The sequence below is a fragment of the Zootoca vivipara genome, chromosome Z1, assembly GCF_965207765.1.
Source record: "Zootoca vivipara chromosome Z1, rZooViv2.hap1.1, whole genome shotgun sequence".
Taxonomy (NCBI): domain Eukaryota; kingdom Metazoa; phylum Chordata; class Lepidosauria; order Squamata; family Lacertidae; genus Zootoca; species Zootoca vivipara.
The window spans coordinates 70,668,068-70,689,738 of record NC_142583.1 but is presented as its reverse complement, the minus strand read 5'-3'; the positions used below and the strand labels follow the sequence as shown (position 1 = coordinate 70,689,738).

The 21,671-nt window shown below is 47.9% G+C and overlaps 1 protein-coding gene across 1 annotated transcript in view; it reads left to right on the top strand.

The window, feature by feature from the left end:
- Nucleotides 1–21,671, top strand: part of GFRA4 (GDNF family receptor alpha 4) — a 190,105-nt gene that overhangs the window by 136,975 nt on the left and 31,459 nt on the right. Inside the window, exon 4 of the mRNA XM_088657127.1 lies at nt 17,781–18,059. Coding sequence (XP_088513253.1) covers nt 17,781–18,059 — 279 coding nt within the window. The remainder of the gene's footprint in view (nt 1–17,780; nt 18,060–21,671) is intronic.

The window sequence follows — 21,671 nt, the reverse complement described above, 5'->3', positions numbered from 1 at the left end:
AGAAGAGAAGTGGGCTAAAAGGGAAAGGAAAGGAAAGGAAAGGAATGGTTTCTTGGGGAAAACTTGCCTGCGACTGAACTTTAGAAGCCCTCAGTTCTCCACCCACTAGGGTCTCACCCAAGTCCTTGCAGCACTTAGCGTCTGATTAAATGCTAAACTTTCAGGGAAATGGCCAATTGGAGTAACAAGAAAGTCAGGCGAGGGCCCTCGAGAGGCTCCATTAACCCCAATTGATTATGTGATAGAAAATGTAATTTTCCTTTAAGGCTCAGTCGATCAAAAGGGCCGAGAGAACACATTGATGTGCTATGGTGTGGGTTGTGGGTTTTTTTCAATAGTACACATGTTCTCGGCAAAACTCCATAATCAATTTTCCTTCTCGTCTATTGTCTCTTGCAAAACATGTATCCACCCACCTTCTTCTCTCTTTTTTTTGCAAATGCACTTCTTGTCGCCGGTCGCCGGTCGCCGCCACCGCCCCCCCCCCCTCCACGACCTTTTGAGATATTCACCCAGTGAATTATCAACGAGTGTGGTTTATTAATAACTGTGCTTGTTCCCAATCAAAGCTGAGGACTGTAATTAAATATCAGGATTCTCAAGCGCCACTCGGTGATTTGTTTGCATAGCGAACTGCCTGTGATTGAATGACGGGTCTGTGAATGGATCAGATTAACCTACATTCTGTTTTTGTTTTACGAGGTTGTTCCCCGAGGGCGTAACTACATTGTGTGCTTAAAGTGGCTGAATAATCATTCCCTCTCTTCCCCCCCCCAGTCCCCGCCCCCACCGGTGACCCCGGCAACTGGATGGGTCTTGGACAGGCATCCCCAAACTGCGGCCCTCCAGATGTTTTGGCCTACAACTCCCATGATCCTTAGCTAGCAGAACCAGTGGCCAGGGAAGATGGGAATTGTAGTCCAAAACATCTGTAGGGCCGAAGTTTGGGGATGCCTGGTCTTGGAGTTTCTCAGCAAAGAATGCCCTGCAAACTACACTTCCCAAGATTCTCCGAGTCACAGAAGTATCACCCTTCTTTCCCAGTATAATTTTTCAAACATTTTAACAATAATCTTCATACCATATAATTATGTTGTTTCATAAATTGACTTCCCACTCCCAAACCTTTTTCTACTGCGTTATATCTTTAGCTACCGTATTACTAAAAGTTTCTCTGTTACCATATTATGGGGTTGCCATATTTTGAAGAGGACACATTTGCCGGTGCCTGAGGCAGGAGGGAAGGGGGGGCGGGAGCACAAATGTGCTGGGGCACACTGTGGGTGGGGCGCTTGCCAGAGCAACAATGGAGGGTGACGGGGAGGGACACAGCAAAATTTGTGCATGCAAAACGTGTGCGCAGGGGAGAGGAAGGAAGGAAGGAAGGAAGGAAGGAAGGAAGGAAGGAAGGAAGGAAGGAAGGAAGGAAGGAAGGAGCCTCCCCCTCTTTAGGGAGGGCACGGGGTGATGCTTACCTTCCAAGTCCCGGACTGCAGAATCCGGGATCGGCAGCCATGTGACACCGGACGTTGCGTCGACGTAACTTCCGGTGTTGCTTTGCCCTTCTATGGGCACCAAAAATGGCCGCCGCCGGCTTCGAAAGTCGCTTGTACGCATGTCAGGAAGTGCGTCGACGCAACTTCCGATGTCGCTCCGCCCATCTATGGGCACCAAAAATGGCCGCCGCCAACACCGGAAGTCGCGTCTATGCACTTCCGGACATGCGTAGATGCGACTTTTGAAGCCGGCGGCGGCCATTTTTGGTGCCCATAGAAGGGCAAATTGGAAAGAAAAAAAATGGCCGCCGGCAGGAGAAAATAACGGAGAAAAACGGGAGACGAAGTGATACGGGGGACCACCGGGAAAAGGTAAGTAAAAACGGGGGTTTCCCGGGGGAAACGGGGTACTTGGCAGCTATGGTGATGGGGTGGGGTAAGGCATACAAAATAATTAATTAAAATCTTCAGGAAAAGCAATGAAGTTAACTGGGCCTTCCTTTCCCCCTTGTTGAAGATGGGGACAACGTTCTCCAAGAATTCTCAAAGATGATAGACAGAGGCTCTGGGATTGCATCCACAAGCTCTTTTAGTACCCTTGGATGCAGCTCATCAGGCCCTGGAGATTTGAATTCATTTGAAGTAGACAGTAACTTTGAAGTAACTTTCCCCTTCTGAAAAGTTGGGAACCAGTCACAGAACTGGCTCAAGTGCCCCTACCACCCACCTCTCCCACCCACTACCCAGTCCTGGAGGGAAGAGGAGTTGGTGGTATCTGCTGGGATTCGTGAAGGTTGGTTTACAGCAAGCTGCACACAAAACTCGCAGGGAGAACAATTTGGTATGTTAATCACATCCTTTGCAATGCTTGATAGTAGAAAGAGGTCAAGACTGTCAAATTTGAGGATATATAAAAATATACATATATATTCTAGATGGTGAGAACTGTTCTTCTGCTCTCTTCACAAGGAGCAGAACCCAAGAGAACCAGCCTCCATCTCATCAAGTTGCACAAACTATAGGCAAAAGCTGCAGGATATTGATTTAGCTCATGTATATTCCATTGGGAAGTACAGCATATAGGAGGGGGGGGGAGAGAGAGAGGGAGAGAGAGAACTTTTATAATGTGAGTCGCCTCAAGACTATTCTTAGTAGTAGGCATCTAGATAGAGTAGATTAGATAGATAGATAGATAGATAGATAGATAGATAGATAGATAGATAGATAGATGAGAGAGAGAGAGATAGAGAGAGAGAGATAGATAGATAGATAGATAGATAGATAGATAGATAGATAGATAGATAGATAGATAGATAGATAGATAGATAGATAGATAGATAGATAGATAGATAGATAGATCGGGGCCATCTCTAGGCCCAGCCTGGCCACCAGGGGCGCGGAAGGGGCGCCGAATGGCTGGTGTACAGGAGCAGCTGCCGCCGGCGCACCCCCACCCCCCCACGGCGGCAGTAGCGCGCGACCATTGAGCTTTCTCCATGAAGCAGAATCAGCGAGACTCCTGCCTAGAGTGGCATCACGCACCTGCTGCCACTCTAGGCAGGAGTCTCACTGATTCTGCTTCATGGAGGAAGCTCAATGGCCACGCGCCACCGCCACCTCCCGGAGCGGCCGCTGGAGGGAGGCGCCAAAGAGGGGCCAGTCCAGGGCGGGAGGCCGAGCAGCCCCCTCTGCGGGAGGTGGGCTCTGCACCCAGGCCAGCCCCCCCTGCAAGGTGGTACGCACCGTCCAGACTCCGCCATCCTCCATCTCTGCCCCTCAGCCACATGCTACTGCCGCCGTGGGGGGGGGCCGCCGGAGGATTCTTGCACCACGGCGCTGGATACCTTTAAGACGTTACTGTGATAGATGATAGATAGATAGATAGATAGATAGATAGATAGATAGATAGATAGATAGATAGATAGATAGATAGATAGATAGATAATAGATAGATTTGAAAGCATTAAAGAGAACTTCTGGCAAGTTTGGTCTGGATCTTGGTAAAGGTAAAGATATAGGGACCCCTGACCATTAGGTCCAGTCGCGGACGACTCTGAGGTTGCGGTGCTCATTTCGCTCTATAGGCCGAGGAGCCAGCGTTTGTCCACAGACAGCTTCCGGGTCATGTGGCCAGCGTGACTAAGCCGCTTCTGGCGAACCAGAGCAGCACACAGAAACGCCATTTACCTTCCCTCCGGAGCGGTATCTATTTATCTACTTAACAGTGCCACCCGCAGTTAATCACTAAAACCTGACAAAGCAGCAGGACGGATAGAGAGCATTAAACAGGATGTCACCTGCAGCCCCTGCAATATAATTTATATCATCAAATGCAAATCACAATGCCATACTGAGTATGGAGGTAAAAATGCAACTGACCAACACACACATTTTAGAAACCACAACTGGAATTTTGACACACACACAAAAAAGTGGGGCAAGCTGTTCCTAAACAGTTTGAGAACCACAGCCTACTTATTCGCAATCGTACTATAGGGAAATTGGTTTCTACACCTGATACCATATTCTGCATTTATTCATTATTTTATTTCATTTCATAAAATTTATACACAGCTCAATTGTAAAAAAAAACAAACCCAAAGCAGTTTACAAAAAAAGATGCTATAAAATTATCAATAAGAAAAATCAACTTTCCAAAGGTTAAGACAACACTGGACTAAAAACAGATTAAAACTCGCAGCAACTTTCTGAACATCTGCTAAGGCTTGTCTAACAGAGAATGTTTTTAGCTGGTGCCGAAAAGACTTCCCCTTATATCATTTGGCAGGCTGTTCCAAAGTGAGGTCTATTGGGTAGTTCTCCTGCAGAATGGCAACAGGTGGACTGTTCTATCTCCAATGGTATCCCCAACGGTCGTGGCCGCTTCTTGCCACTCATGTGAGGAACTTCCACTCTGAGATTGATGGGTGAGGGAAGAGAGTTCCCCCCAAAAAAACTATCTCTGTACCCCTGGGTAAAAGTGGTAGAACATGAAAGAGGAGATAAAGACAAAAAAAGCCAATGCAATTCTGGGCTGCATCAATAGGAGTATAGCATCTAGATCAAGGGAAGTAATAGTACCACTGTATTCTGCTCTGGTCAGACCTCACCTGGAGTACTGTGTCCAGTTCTGGGCACCACAGTTCAAGAAGGATACTGACAAGCTGGAACGTGTCCAGAAGAGGGCAACCAAAATGGTCAAAGGCCTGGAAACTATGCCTTATGAGGAACGGCTTAGGGAGCTGGGTATGTTTAGCCTGGAGAAGAGAAGGTTAAGGGGTGATATGATAGCCATGTTCAAATATATAAAAGGATGTCATATGGAGCAGGGAGAAAGGTTGTTTTCTGCTGCTCCAGAGAAGCGGACACGGAGCAACGGATTCAAACTACAAGAAAGAAGATTCCACCTAAACATTAGGAAGAACTTCCTGACAGTAAGAGCTGTTCGGCAGTGGAATTTGCTACCAAGGAGTGTGGTGGAGTCTCCTTCTTTGGAGGTCTTTAAGCAGAGGCTTGGCAGGCATATGTCAAGAATGCTCTGATGGTGTTTCCTGCTTGGCAGGGGGTTGGACTGGATGGCCCTTGTGGTCTCTTCCAACTCTATGATTCTATGACTTCCAGATCTCTGTTTGGCCCACGGTGCTATTTTGGCTGAACCATACCCACATGTAAATCACCTGATTCTATGATTCTACCTGGAGATGCCAGGTAAAGCCCAGACAGGTTAAGCCCTGACACATAGGGGAGCTGTCCAGCAAATTCAGCAATGTTAGCAGAAAACCAGAGGGGCAAGTGCTTAGCAGGAGAGGAGGTGTCCTGGCAGCTGTTAGAGCAAGGGGCAGCCCCACGAAGCTGTTGCATCAGCAGCTTCTGCAGATCTGGGCCTGAATGTGCCCTGATAAGTGAGTAAAATTGAACCAAAGAACACAGATTCAGGATTACTGTATGGCTGGAATGAATGAAACAGTTTATTGACACACAATGCTCAACTCAAGAACAGACGAGGATTAATATTGTTGGTCTACAATACAGGGACAGTAAAAACATCCACTCAAACAGCCCAGGAGGGAATAGTACAGAGAGGAGGAAATAATAGTTAAAGAATGCTATAATAATGGCGTTGACAGAGCAATTATGACAAGCAATTTGAATATGAATCCTAAGCCTTCATCTCCCTGGGAAAGAAAAAAAACAACCCTCTCCTTTAAAGCATCACATACCATCCTAAAATCCTTGTAAAATAGTCTAGCATTCTGAAATAAAGAGCATAGCTAGCCAGCCAGTTGCAGCTGGTCGAAAGATCCTTTCGTCTCTAGAACAGAAAGGGAGGTGGAATATATAAAAGGATGTCATATAGAGGAGGGAGAAAGATTGTTTTCTGCTGCTCCAGAGAAGCGGACATGGAGCAATGGATTCAAACTACAAGAAAGAAGATTCCACCACTTAAACATTAGGAAGAACATCCTGACAGTAGGAACTGTTCGGCAGTGGAATTTGCTGCCAAGAAGTGTGGTGGAGTCTCCTTCTTTGGAGGTCTTTAAGCAGAGGCTTGACAGGCATATGTCAAGAATGCTTTGATGGTGTTTCCTGCTTGGCAGGGGGTTGGACTGGGTGGCCCTTGTGGTCTCTTCCAACTCTATGATTCTATGATTCTATGATATGTCTGTCTCCTGGTCTTCCACTTTCTGAGAGTTCCACAGTGAGGAAGTTGCAAAGAATCATTTCATTAAAAAAAAAGAATCACTGCCACCTTTTCCACTGTCAAATAACAGAAGGTCACCCCTACAAAAAAAATAAAATTACCGGAGGCCTGATATGGCCCACAGGCCAAGGGCTGAGCTACCTCTGACATAAGCCCATTAGCAGAAATGGGTGAACTGGGCCACTGGCCTGACTCGGTTGAAAGCCTCTCCTCCCTTTGTGACCTTCCTCTTCTTTTCATGCTGATTGCGGACCAAAAAATGCCGGAGGGGCGAGCCGTGAATGCAGCGAGCAGGAGCTGAAGTGTTTAGGACCCTGCTTGGACGAGTCCCTGGGGAATGGCTGCCGGGGAGCTCTTAATGAGGGACTTTCACACTAGAGTGGGAACAAGGAGATAGCACTGATGCCAAAAGCAAATGTACTCAGCGTGTCATCGCCTTAATGTTCTTCTCAGCTCCCCTTTTGGAGAAATGCTCTCCCTGAGAGTCAGGGACACTGGCTGGCTTGCAAGTTTTAAAAACCAACCAAACTTCCACAGCCTCTGGAAGGAGCTGGCAATCACACCCCTGTATGTTACAAAAGAGACAGCACTCTGAAAAAATAATAATTTCCCGGCACAGACTTGGGGGAGAAAAGGTTGTTATGTAGGTGGGCATAGAATCGTAGAGCTGGAAGGGACCCCAAGGGTCATCTAGTCCAGCCCCCTGCAACACAGAAATCTCAGCTAAAGCGTCCATGACAGGTGGCCATTCAACCTAAACTTAAAAACTTACAATGATGGAGAGTCTGCCCCCTTCTAAAGGGCGTCTATTCCACTGTCAAACAGCTCTTACTGTCGGAAAGTTCATCCCGATGTTTAGTCGGAATCTCCTGTCTTGCAACTTGAAGCCATTAGTTTGAGTCCTACCCTCCAGAGCAGGAGAGAACACACTTGCTCCCTCTTCCACATGAGAGAGCCCTTGAGATATTTGAAGATGGCTCTCATATCTCTTCTCAGACTCCTCTTTTCCACGCTAAACAGACCCAACTCCCTCAACTGTTCCTCATAAGGCTTGGTTTCCAGACCCTTGATCATCTTGGTTGCCCTACTCTGCACACATTCCAGCTTCTCAACATCCTTCTTAAATTGTGGTGCCCAGAACTGGACCCAATATTCCAGGTCGGGTCTGACCAAGGCAGAATAGAGTGGTACTATTATTTCCCCTGATCTGGACACTAGACTTCTAGTATTCTTCTAGTAGCATAATGGTAAAAGTTCTTCCAAAGCCTCCTTTGTCAAATTTCTCCTCTGAAACTGGAGTTCTGAATTAACCTCTCATCTATTTTTTTTTAAGTGGAACTGAAATATCAGTGATTCTTCATTGGCTCATGTTCAGGGCTTTGTAAATCAATAAAAGGAGCTTGAGTCAGTTTTGTTTCACTTGTGCCTCTGCGCCCCCCCCCCCATCTCCTTCCCCAGTGCACACAGGAACATGGATAAAACCATTGCGAATAAGCCGTCTTCTTCTTCTTCTTCTTCTTCTTCTTCTTCTTCTTCTTCTTCTTCTTCTTCTTCTTCTTCTTCTTCTTCTTCTTCTTCTCGAAAAAACCCTGTGAGGCAGGTTATGCTGAGAGTGTGAGACCAGGAGGACCTAGTCTAACACTCCAGTCACTGAATAAAACTGTCTCTCGGATTCTCGGATTTGCAATCCTCTACTAACCGTGCTCATTAGAAAGTAGGCTGGTCTTTTCTCCATCGCAGGAAGCTGGGAAACAATTATCAAAGGCAGGAGCTTTCTAATTAAAAACAGAAGGGGAAAATGACGAGTCAGTGCAAAGGACAACATAGAAAGAAAGAAAGAAAGAAAGAAAGAAAGAAAGAAAGAAAGAAAGAAAGAAAGAAAGAAAGAAAGAAAGAAAGAAAGAAAGGGAGGGAGGGAGGGAGGGAGGCAGGCAGGCAGGCAGGCAGGCAGGCAGGCAGGCAGGCAGGCAGGCAGGCTGTTCTCCTCCATCATCCCAGTCCAGGGGTGCCAATAAATTTGAATAAAATATGAGGGGGAGGTAAAAAGGTAAAGGTAACCCTGACCGTTAGGTCCCGTTGCAAATTACTCTGGGGTTGCGGCAATCATCTCGCTCTATAGGCCGAGGGAGCTGGCATTTGTCCGCAGACAGCTTCCAGGTTATGTGGCCAGCATGACAAAGCTGCTTCTGGCAAAACAGAGCAGCGCACGAAAACACCAGAGCAGTACCTATTTATCTACTTGCACGACGTGCTTTCAAACTGCTAGGTGGACAGGAGCAGGGACCGAGCAATGGGAGCTCACCCCGTCATGGGGATTTAAACCGCCAACCTTCTGATCGGCAAGTCCCAGGCTCTGTGGTTTAGACCACAGTGCCGTCCACATCCTATGAGAGGGAGGTAATCGGTCACAATGAAACAGAAGATGTGACACACACACAGACCACCAATTGGGAACCACTGCTCTAGAATGCTTTGATGGTGTTTCCTGCTTGGCAGGGGGTTGGACTGGATGGCCCTTGTGGTCTCTTCCAACTCTATGATTCTATGATTTTATGAGTCTTCCTCGGCCCTACCTAGATGAACCCGGGTCATCTTTCAGCCCTTCCTTTAAAACAAAGGCTTCCCAACCCCAGAGGTGCCTTGATGGAGAAACTTCACCTGTTCTGTTTCTACCTGCCATACCACTGTGGTCTTCGAGGTGTGAACTAGGGATGGCTCCAACCAGGGGGGGGGGAACCTATCAATTGCTTTTCTTCGAGGGGAGGAATCCCCCCCCATCCAAATAAAAGGACGGGGCATTTGGAACACTGCAGTTCATGTTGCCAGAAGGGTTTAATTCCAACATAAATATAAAGCATCGGCATGCAGGGTGGTAAATATCAGGCCTGCCGCTCTCTCTGCCGAAGCAACGCTCTTGGCCGGAGGGCGCCATTAGCGGGTTTCATTTATCAATACATCTTCAACCTCAGACTCTCAGCCTTTCGTGCTTTCTTTATACCTGCTGCAAACATATCCACTGAGCTCCCTTTCCAAAGATCAGAGGCAGTGTCTTAGTGAAACCTTATCCCTGCCACTCACAAGGGTGGTCTTTGAGCCTCGGCCCACCTGTGTGGCTGGCAGAGGGACCCCAGCGGAAATCTGAAATCGACTGCAGCAGTTTCCAAATGTTCTTCCTCTGGGCAACCCTTTCAGAGGTTGGATTCTCTGTCTGAGAAATGCTTCGGGATTGTGGAGGGTTCTCGAGCATGATCTGGGGTGTCTGGTTGGTTCACGTGGAGAACCTGGTTTGCAGGAACATAGGAATGTAATAAGAGCATGCTGGATCGAGCCCAGCATACTGTTCTCCCAGCGGCTTGTCCCCTAGAATCATAGAGTTGCAAGAGACCCCCAAGGGCCATCTAGTCCAACCCCCTGCAACGCAGGAACCTTGGCTACGGCATCCATGACAGCTGGCCATCCACCTTCTTCTTAGAAACCTCCAAGGAAAGAGAGCCACATTTCCAGCCGGGCAGAAACACTCAAGGAGGGTGTAAAGAAGGATCTGTGGTCTGGGGAGAGTTTTGAGGGCCAACTAGAATGGTTTGGAGGGCCACATTCAGTGGCTGAGCCTGGGATTCCTGACCCCTGGGGTATCTGAATGACTTTGGCAATTGTACTCTTACATGTGTGCGTTTTTTGTAATATTTATGCGATTCTGTAGATCCTGTAATTATCCTGCACTTTGGCTTTGTATCTTGATGTGAGCTGCTTTTGTGTTCCTTATTTATTTTACTTAGGAACACTGTTTAAAAATATTTATCGTTGCTTAATAATTATGTCGCATACAGAATTATGATCATTAGACGCTGCAATGTGCAATTTGTATTGTATTTCGTATACCTCCCTAGAGAGAGATTTTTTTGTTGGGATGGGTAAACTCCTCAGAGCAGGTGTGGGGAGCCTGTGGCACCCCAGATGTTGCTGAACTACAACTCCCATCATTCCTGACTATTAGTCATGCCGGTTGGGGCTGGTAAGAGTTGGAGTGCAATTACCTCTGGAGGACCTAAGGCTACCCTTCCGCTGGCTGAGAAGTTTCTCTTGAAATATGAAGCAGTATATAAATGATATTCATGGAAATCATGGGACTGTAGAGTTGGAAGGAGGCCCCTAGGGTCATCTAGTCCAACCCCCTGCAATGCAGGAATCTCAACAAAAGCATGCATGGCAGATGACCATCCCCCCTCTTCTTAAAACCCTCCAAGGAAAGAGAGTCCACCAACTGTTGTGGGAGTTTGTTCCATTGTCAGACACCTCTTACGGTCAGCATCTCCTTTCTTCGAACTTGAAGCCATGGGTTCGGGTCCTACCCACCAGAGCAGGAGAAAACAAGCTTGCTCCATATTTGGTGAAATCGTTTTTTAAAAAGAAGTTTCGGTCCTACCCTCTGGAACAGAAGAAACTTCATCTTCTATGTGACAGCTGTTAAGATATTTGAAGACAGCTACAGTAGCAGGCCTTGATGCTTCAAAATTCAGCTGTGGCCCATGGGATGCCAAAATTCAGTTCTTGCCCCCGCCTCTCACCTTCCATTCTACAACATAGTTGCAGCACCCTCTGTGGCACCCCAGAGGCACTGTGCCGTGCGACCCACCCTGTGGAACGCCCTCCCACCAGATGTCAAAGAGAAAAAAGAACTACCAGACTTTTAGAAGACATCTGAAGGCAGCCCTGTTTAGGGAAGCTTTTAATGTTTGACAATTGTATTTTAATATTTTGTTGGAAGCCGCCCGGAGTGGCTGGGGTATAAATGGGCGGGGTATAAATATATTATTATTATTATTATTATTATTATTATTATTATTATTATTATTATTATTATTATTCACCAGCATCCGCCTCCAATAGCTATCATATCTCTTCTCAGTCTCCTCTTTTCCAGATTAAACATACCCAGCTCCTTCAATCTTTCCTCATAAGGCTTGGTTTCCAGACCCTTGCTCATCTCAGTCGTTCTCCTCTGCTCACATTCCAGCTTGTCAAAATCCTCCTTAAATTGTGGTGCCCAGAATTTAACACAGTATTCCGGGTGTGCTCTGACCATGGCAGAATAGAGTGGTCCTAAGACTTCCCTTGATCTGGACACTTTGTTGTTGTTGTTGTTTAGTCGTTTAGTCGTGTCCGACTCTTCGTGACCCCAGGCCCGTCCTAGCCATAGAGGCTAGTGGCACAGAGAACCACTGCACTGGGCGCTGGAAGGGCGCCAAGTGAGCGCAGGGTTCCGGCGATCTGGTCAGGACTGTGCTCCTTCTCTGAGAACTCCGCGCTGCGCCTCCTTCTCGTTTCCCCAGCGCTGGGTTCCACTCAGTCGAGCTTCGCCACCAGCGTGCGCACAGCGCCCAAGCAGCTCTTGCTGGTCCCGCGGTGCGCGTGCTGGTGGCGAAGCTTGACTGAGCGGAACCCAGCGATGGGGAAATGAGAAGGAGGCGCAGCACGGAGTCCTCGAAGGTGGCCTCCCGCTGCTGCCGCGGTCCGCTTTGCACTCCCGGGCCCTTGGAGAGACTCTGGAGGGGGGCGCTGGAGGGACCTAGCGCCAGAGGGCTGGGTGGGCTTAAGACGGCCCTGCATGACCCCATGGACCATAGCATGCCAGGCACTCCTGTCTTCCACTGCCTCCCGCAGTTTGGTCAAACTCATGTTTGTAGCTTCAAGAACACTGTCCAGCCATCTCGACACTAGACATCTGGACACTAGACATCTGTTAATGCAGCCTAGAATAGCATGAGGGTTTGTTGTTGTTGTTGTTGTTGTTGTTGTTGTTGTTGTTGTTGTTGTTTTGCTACTGCATCATTCAACTTGTGGCCTACAAAGACCCCTAGATCGTTTTTACATGTACTGCTAGTAAGCCAGGTGTCGCCCATCTTATATTGGTGCAACTGGTTCTTCCCGACTGAGTGCAGAACTTGACATTTGTTCCTGTTGAAATTCGTTTTGTTAGCTTGGGCCCAATTCATTTATAAAGACTTTGAAAAGCAACGGGCCCATGACAGAACCCTGTGGCACCCCACTTGTCCCTTTTTCCCAGGGTGACGAGGAACCATTAATGGGTGCTCTTTGAGCATCCCCTCAATTCCTGCATCCAAGTAATAAAGCCAATGTACCAATGAATCAAATAAATAATTATCACTTCTGTATGAAGCTGATTGTCTCAGACCATCTGGTCCATATAGCCTATCAGGCCGGCTTTGGCTGGCAGTGGCTCTGCCAGGTGGTGACCATAGCTGCCAAGTTTTCGCTTTTCTCGCGAGGAAGCCTATTCAGCATAAGGGAAAATCCCTGTAAAAAAGGGATAACTTGGCATGCATGCATTTTTGAAAACATTGGTTGGCTGCAGAACTGCATTGCAAAAACTGGAGAAGTGTGAATTTCAAAGGAGGGCTGTGTTTCAGGTTCTTGTTTCATTTCTGAAAGTGCAAATTTCATCTGTTTGGCTTCAAATGCCAGCTGAGTTGAATTTCTCTTCTTTCCCTTTCCAAGATATTTTGGACAGAACCTGAGACCCTCAGCCTCCCCTTCCTCCTGCTCTGTTTCCTTCCCAGTCGCAGGGCTTCCCATTGCAGGAGATAAGACTGGAAGCTGAAAGCAAGTCGTCTTCCAGTGCAGTTTGCTCACAACACCTGATCACAACAGACCCACCTTCACAAGCTCCCCCAGGCCACAGTTTGAAAGCCACCGCTCTGCTACATTGCAAACAAATAAGACGCCACTCGGTTTAATTTAAAATCAGTTATTTATTAAAGATGAAACAGAAATGTGCACTCCCGGGAGGAGATATGTCAACTGAATGGTCATTTCTTTCCCTCCGAACACAGCTGGAAGAAGTGGAGCAGCGCAGAACAATATCTAGTGCATACATAAAACAGATTTTATTTTATTATTCATGCTGCTTCCCCATCACCCCACCTGCAAAGGTGCTGCTTTTATTCCAGATTTCCAGGAAAATAATAATAATAATGCTTTGCAGTTGTTTGGTTTGGGTGTATTATTATTATTATTATAGGTGGAGTTGTGGTCTAACCACTGAGCCTCTTGGGCTTGCTGATCGGAAGGTCGGCAGTTCGAATCCCCACAACAGGGTGAGCTCCCATTGCCCTGTCCCAGCTCCTGCCAACCTAGCAGTTTGAAAGCACACCAGTGCGAGGAGATAAATAGGTACCACTGCAGTGGGAAGGTAAATGGTGTTTCCGTGCACTCTGGTTTCTGTCATGGTGTTCTGTTGTGCCAGAAGCAGTTAAGTCCTGCCAGCCACATGACCAAGAAAGCTGTCTGTGGACAAACTCCGCCTTCCTTGCCCTGAAAGCGGAAATGAGTGCTGCAACCCCATAGTCACCTTTGACTAGATTTAACTGTCCATGGGTCCTTTACCTATTATTATTATTATTATTATTATTATTATTATTATTATTATTATTATTATTATGTCAGTTTGGGTTGCCTTGGGCATGATAAAGTGATTACTGTAACAAATTTAATAAATCATAACAATAACTTATTATTATTATTTATTAAATTTATAGACCGCCCTTCATCCAAAGATCTCGGGGCATTTCACAAGATCAAAAAACAGGAGGAAAGCACAAAATAGAGAGTCAAAACATAAACAAAACAAAACTATAACTCCTCCTCCCACAAATACATTTAGAAGTCCATAGAATATTAATCAGGAAACTTTTCACCTGGCACCTAAAGATGTATGATGAAGGTGCCAGGTGAGCCTCCCTGGAGAGAGCATTCCACACACGGGGAGCCACATCAGAAAAGGCCCTGTTTTTGTGTTGCCACCCGCTGGACCTCGATCTCAGGGTCCGCATACCGTAGGTTCATATGGAGAGAGGCGGTCCTCAAGTTATTGCAGTCCTGAGCCATTTAAGGCTTTATAGGTCACAATCAGCACTCTGAATTGGGCCCAGAAACTAATTGGCAGCTAGTACAGTTGAGCGAGGATTGGTGTAAGATGCTCAAACCGTCTTGCCCCGGTGACCAACCTGGCTGCCAGATTTTGCACCAAACAGTCTTCAGAGGCAGCCCTACATATAACACATATGTACCTAGGGGTTATGTGGCACACAGCTCTTAGTGTACATTATCTCAACCATCCTTATACAACTGCCCTAGGAGGTAGAGTGGTGCTGTCCATGTATCGTAGGTGAAAGTGGCTGAAAGAGTAGGAACTTGCTTTAGACCACCCGGGGAGTTGAGAGCAGACCATGAACTTTGAACCGGAGCCTAAAAGAGACTTACAAAAGGCAGACCCAGAAGCAGGAAGTATGGATCACGCAATGCACTCTGCTGGATATCCAGGTTCTATTCAGTTCTGCAGGCAGGTGGGGCTTGTCAACCTGGGAAGGTAGCCCATCTAGAAGAAGGAAAACTCTGATCATAAATACCCACTGCTTTGAGGGACATCTTTGGGAGAAGCAAAGTCTAAGGAATTTTTTTTACACAAATCCAGAGTGGAGTCCCTAAGACGGTTGGGTCGCACCTTGTATGCCTCCTTCTGGCAATTCTTACAGCCCAGCTGGTGCCAAAAGTATTGCTCTGCTTTCCTTTCGACCACATCAGCAAGGCTGAGAGGGGGGTCCTGTTGTCTGGGCAGCCCAGGACCTCCATAAAAGGCAATGGTAAAGGACCCCTGGATGGTTAAGTCCAGTCAAAGGCGACTATGGGGTTACGGCACTATTCTCGCTTTCAGGCTGAGGGAACCGGTGTTTGTCCACAGACAGCTTTATGGGTCATGTGGCCAGCAGGATTAAACCACTTCTGGCACAACAGGACACTTGTGAGGAGTGCCAGAGCGCACAGAAATGTCGTTTACCTTCCCGCCGCAGCGGTACCTATTTATCTACTTGCACTGGCGTGCTTTCGAACTGCTAGGTTGGCAGGAGATGGGACAGGGCAATGGGAGCTCACCCCGTTGCGGGGATTCGAACTGCCAACCTTCTGATCGGCAAGCCCAAGAGGCTCGGTGGTTTCGACCACAGTGCCACCCGCTTCCCTAAGACCTCCATACACCCTGCCCAGACTTTCGCCCCAGGGAAGTGACTTTGGTGCTGCTAAGGCAGTGGCTTGACTTCACCCCCTGAGGTGCATTCCATTGCGTCTTGAGACAGATGGTTGCCAGTTTAGGTCTCCTAAGCAGCTGTGGAGGAGTCAAGGACGGCAGATTCCAGAAACAAGCGCGCGCACACACACACACACACCAAAATGATGCTGCCATTTTTGGGAAACTAATCTGAGTCCAATCCCTGCAGCCCAAGGCAGGGAACCCAATACTGTACCTAAAGCATGCAACACACAAAATCCCACTTCATAGTCTCCACTGATGAGGGTATTGTTACTTCCTTGGGGCAATCTAGTTAAGGTTTAGCATCCAGCTGTCCTAATATTTAAGAGGATTTCCCCCCTAATCTTTGTAACCGTCATGGGCTGGTGGTGGAGAGGAACAGTTGCACGGCCTTTCTGAAAGCCTCCAGAGATTCTGAAATCTCTGGTGGGGAAGGGTGAGACTGAGCCGTTGCGCATCTTCTTTGCATGCAAAGGATCCCGGGTTCAATCCCTGCACCCAGGACACCCCTGTTCTGCCTTCTTCTGGGTCCAAAAGGACCTGCACGTTGGCACAGGTAGAGCTAGCTGCTTCAGCACCTGGAGCGGTACACATGCCGTGCACCCGAGGGCGGGGTTAGCCGCCCGCAGGCTAGCTGCCCTCAGGGGCAGGGCAAGCATCCCAAGGTGGGCGCCGCCCACAGCAAGCGTCCCAGGGGGGCGGGGGCGATGTCATCTCCCTCAGGGATGACACCCGGGGCAAGCCGCACCCACCGCACCCACCGCACCCCCTTCCTCTGCCAGTGCACGTTGGCTATCGCACATCAATTGGACGTGCCTAAAATGACGCTTGCTTTTGGACCACACTTCTTTTCCCTTGAGAGCTGCATTGCAAAATTCAGCGCTGTGTGACTTTCAAAGGATGAGTGCCTCCCAATTTGCGTTTTGTTTCAGCGAGGGTGAGCTAAGCAGGCCAGCATGGAAATGTGAGCCGAATGGGTGTCTCTTAGCGGGCAGCCGGTAGGTTCCACTTTGCAGAATGATGATTCGTATTCTGCTCGTAGCTGCAGGACAGTTTGACAAGTGCACATTCTGCAATGATTGCCTTCTTGGATCAGATCAAGGTCCATCTAGGTCAGCGTTCTGTATTCAGCTTTGAAATATTTCCCAAATACATTATCACTTATCCCTGGCTTCTAACTGCTTGTCAATCTCAGGAACATCTTTTACAATCTCTGTTAGCGTCACCTGTGTTGCTGTGCCAGGCGTTTCTCAGCTGGGTCCTGGTTAAACCCTGGAGCTTCTCTACATCCAAACTCAACCAGGCTCACAATTTTTTAATTAATTTGTGGGATTTACACATTGAGAATCCCCACTTGTTGTGGGAGGTTATTGGACAAGTACCTTAAAAATTTGGTTTTTCAAACTAAAAGTTTACAGTGAAATATCAAACATAGATCATAAAAACCAGGTTCCAAGGAATCTCCTGGACTTCCCTCCTCCCATTTGTGGGTCCTTTTATTAATCATTTCCCCCTGCATCTTTTTTGATGAGCCAAATCTTTTACATCTCCATTGTGTCCAGAATTCACCCTTAAACTACAAGTGATATTCCAATCCTACTAACAATTTTAACTGTTTACAATGGTTATAAATTTCCCCCATTCCTTATTAAAATTTTGGTCTTCCTGATTTCTGTTTCCTCCGGTCATTTTCACCATTTCAGCACAGTCCATCAACTTCTTCTGCTATTCTTCTCTGGTAGGAACAATTACCTTAATATACCTGAAGTAGCATCTCTACCCCCATTATTCAGCTCAGAGGGCCTTTTGGTGGTTCCCTCATTGCGAGAGGTGAAGTTACGGAAAACCAGGCAAAGGGCCTTCTCAGCAGTCATGCCCGCCATGTGGAATGCCCTCCCAGCAGATATCAAACAGCTATGTGATGTTTAAAAGAAATCTGAAGTCGTCCCTGTTCAGGGAAGTTCATAGTGTTTGCAGTTGTATTTTTTTTTCTATTTTGTGTTGGGAGTCCCTCAGAGTGGCTTGGACAACCCAGTCAGGCGGGCAGCATACAAATAAATTGTTGTTGTTGTTGTTGTTGTTGAAAGTTCTTCTTCACGAAACACATAAACCATGGAACTCCCTGCCACAGGAGGCAGTGATGGCCACGAAACCAGATGGCTCTAAAAGAGGATTAGGCAAATTCATGAAGGAGAGAGTTGTTGGTGACCACTAGCCCAATTGACTACGCTCTGCCTTCACAGTTGGAAGCAGCAATGCTTCTGAATAACACTTGTCGGAAACTACAGGAGGGGGTTGCTCCTGGGGTCACATCCTGCTTGTGTGTTTCCCCACAGGCATCTGTTTGGCCCCTGTGAGAAGGGGATGCTGGGCTCGAGGGGCCATCGGCCTGACCCTGCAGGCTATTCTTGCGTTCTTGCCTCTCTAAGAGAGGTCCAGTTTGGGAACGTTCTCATCCTGCTCTCTTGTTCTCCTCCAGAAGGGATGACCGATGTGGTCAGCTCGGCCCGGGACTGCCTGCAGGCTGGCGAATCCTGCACCAATGACCCCAGCTGCAGCTCCAAATTCCGGACCCTCCGGCAATGCATCGCTGGCAACGGTGCCAACAAGCTGGGCCCGGATGCAAAGAGCCAGTGTCAGAACACGGTGACAGCCCTCCTGTCCAGCCAGCTCTACGGCTGCAAGTGCAAACGGGGGATGAAGAAGGAGAAGCATTGCCTCAGCGTCTACTGGAGCATCCACCACACCTTGATGGAAGGTGAGTCGGTGGGGCTACGCGATGTCGCAGGGAGCATCGGGAAGGAGCAGGCCGTTGGGGGGGCAAAGGAGGGTGGGGAGGACCCACTGCATAAGATATCTGAAGAAGTGTGCATGCACACGAAAGCTCATACCAAAATAAAAACTTAGTTGGTCTTTAAGGTGCTACTGAAGGAATGACTAAGAATAGTTATACGCTTTAACTCTGTGAGAGTTTAATTGCTTTTCAATGACTATTATATGCCTTCAGCTTTCTGTATTCTATCTGTGTTGTTTGAATTTATGTATGCTACCTTGAGTCCTGGCGTGGGGAAAAGGCAAGTGTAAATAAATGCAATAGCGATTGTCATTATGCATCCATCCCAAGGAGGACAAATGGCCAGTAGCTTAATTCTTTTATTGACGAAGCACAAACTTGCAGTAGCTCCTGAGGCCCAATAAACATGCACACACATGCTTCCGGTGGGCAAGTCATTGGCTCCACTCTCTGGGCTTGCGCTCAGAGCTGGACTATTGCAGCAATGCACACTCCTGCATGGGAGCTGATGCTGTGCTTGCCTTTTCCAAATCCCTCCTGGGAGACATTGGGGTGGGGCAGGGGGGATGGTGCCACCCCCTTCACTTCAGGCACTACCCCTCCCTGCAGCTCCTGGTCCTCTCCACATCCTGCACCTCCTCCTCCATCTCCAACTGCTCATACTCCAACTGCTCCATCTTCCAGCTCTGACACCGGCCTCGTGGGAGGTGTGAAACTCCATAAATTGTGGGACCCCCCCCCCACACACACACTCTTCCCCTGGATCAGTCACTGGCCCTGATCATTTCTCCAACCACTCCTCTGAGCCCTGCCAGTTCCGGGCATTACGTAATTTAAACACTGCCCATTACGTACACGGCGTGATTCCGTCATCGTTGCCTTCTTCCGCCCCGCTCACTTCAGCGCAAAGGAAACGCAGTGCAAATGGATTGGGGGGGGGCATGATCAATTGCACAATGTTTGCAGACTGAAAGCAACAGCCAGCGGAGAATACCGATTGTGTTCCCTGGATTGATTTCTGTTGTGGACATGGGACGAGTAAGCAAACACCGGCGTTTTCCACCCTCGTTTCCGTTTCCATACGAACACTCTGACATCCTCAACCCCTCCCATTGGCCTGAAGCAGACCAAATACCATTTTTAAAATCTGTTTATTAACTAGATTCTTATCCTGCTTTTCAGGCAGTTAAGCATTTGTCAGAGAAAGGGGGGGCCATAGCTCAGCACCCCACGCTGCATCTGCAGAGTTCAAAATTCAATCCCCAATGGCATTTCCAGCTAGGGCTCAAAGAGAACTCAGCAAGGAACCCTGGAGAGGCTCCAACCGTCATAGCTGCCAAGTTATCCCTTTTTTTAAGGGAAATTCCATTATGCTGAATAGGCTTCCTCATGAGAAAAGGGAAAACTTGGCAGCTATGCCAACCGTGATGGCAGGCTACACTCTGCTGGATGGGCCAAGCAACTAAAAAACAACAACCTAGTTTAGAGAGTGTCAGAGGATGTTGTTGTGACTACTCTAGAGTAACGACGCTCCACATTCTTGTCTTTAGACAGTTTTATTTAGTGCAGTCTATTTGCAGTGGAACTGGTGTGTAGAACATGTCTGCTTAGTCAGATGCAGAATCCGGCAATGGACCGCCCCTCGACTTCTTCCAGCATAAGAGTCTCGGGATGGCAAACCTCCTTCCCCTCCTTCTCCTGCGTAATTCCGGAACCGGGGGGGGGGGAAGGGTCTACGCTCCATGTTTTCCTTCTCCCCCCTTTCCCCCTCTCTCTCTTCCTCCCTCACGTGTAGCAGGGGCTCTTCTGTGTTGCCAGAGCCCTGCATCCCTCTTCCTCCTTCCTCACTGGACTCCTCCCCCTCCCCGCTGGCATTGCTGCTATTGGAGGAGCTGCTCTTGATGATGGGAGGAGGATCCCTGTATTCTCTTCCCCTTACAGAGAGGTAAGAACTTAAAGAGAGCCTTCTGGATTAGGCCAACAGCCCATCTAGCACAGCATCCTGTTCTCACAGTGGCTGACCAGATACCTGTGGGAAACCCGTAAGCAGGATTCAAGCAGAAGGGGCAACTCTCCCCTCCTGTGGTTTCCAGCAACTGGGATTCAGAAGCATCACTGCTTCCGACCATAGCTGCCAAGTTATCCCTTTTTTTAAGGGAAATTCCCTTATGCTGAATAGGCTTCCTCGTGAGAAAAGGGAAAACTTGGCAGCTATGCTTCCGACTGTGAAGGCAGAGCAGAGCCATCCTGGCTAGGAGCCATCGAGAGCCCTCTCCTCCTCCAGGAGTTGGTCCCATCCTCTTTTAAAGCCACCCAATAATTATAATAATTATTCCCTAGTTTGACGATGCGCTGCATGAACTTTCGTTTATCTGCCCTGAACCTTCCAACATTCAGTTTCATTATTTTTGCAAGCTGCCTTCAATCAGAGTCAGCTGATTTTTTATGCCACCGATCCCACAGGCATATTTGTGTTGAAACTGTCCACGGAAACAAAACAGTCTACACTCTACATCATAATAATATATAGCAGGTGTTTTAATATCCCCGCGACATAAGCCTTGCAATCGAACAATTAACAACCCATTCAAAATGCATCAAAAAGAATGCATGAAGCAGCAATGGGGAATCTCAGGGCCGGTGCTGGAATGTGGCCCTCTCTTTCTGGCCCTCTGGCCACACCCCTCCCTTGCCACACCCCTCAAAGGTTTTGCCCCTCCTTGAGTGCTTTTGCCTAGCTAGAATTTGCCCTGGAACTCAGACAGAGCTTCTTGCTTGCCAGGGCAGAGGACAGAGATGGGTGTGTGAGTGGTTGATAGAAACAAGCCTATTGCATTACGTAAAATTAACACTCATTGCTCCACCTACTTCTGCCTCTGGCCCCGCCCACTGCTGGCATGTGGCCCCTGGAAAGTTGCCCAGCAAGGGAATGTGGCCCTTGGGCCTTAACGGTTCTCCATCCTTTGCATAACGATTGCCAGATGGTCAGTTAACAATACAGTATTGGATCGACACCTTCACATGCCAAAAGTATTTAAATTGCTCTGCCTTTATTCTTATTTTGTTTTATTTCCTAAGGGTTATGTGCAACTGGATTGCAGAAAACAAACTTCAAAGCAGTTTCCAAAAAAGAGAAAGCAATAATAAAATTATCGCTAAAAAATTTACAGCCATAATTTAAAACACAGGAAGTTGAAACCACAATAGACTAGCACGAAACAAATAGAAGCTCATATAAACTTTCTAAATATCTGGGTAGGCTTGCCTGTATGCTGTCAGGCTGCAGCCCCTGATGAAATCTACTTCCTCATAGTTCGCTCCTCATCGCCTTGGCGACACAGAAAAGCACCAATCACATGCAGGGCCCAGATCATGTGGCCGTACCCCGTAATGGCATCAGCAGCCCCGGCGGAGGTGCCACTTTGGTGTGAGAAGTGGGCTGCATGATTGATGTTCCATCCACTATCGAGGCGCTTTGGATCCTGACCAAAGGGAGCCGGTTTCCCCCTGATCTCACTTCCGTCCCGACTCTGCTGCCCTCAACAGAGAGTTTGTCACCATTGATCTCCTCTGCGT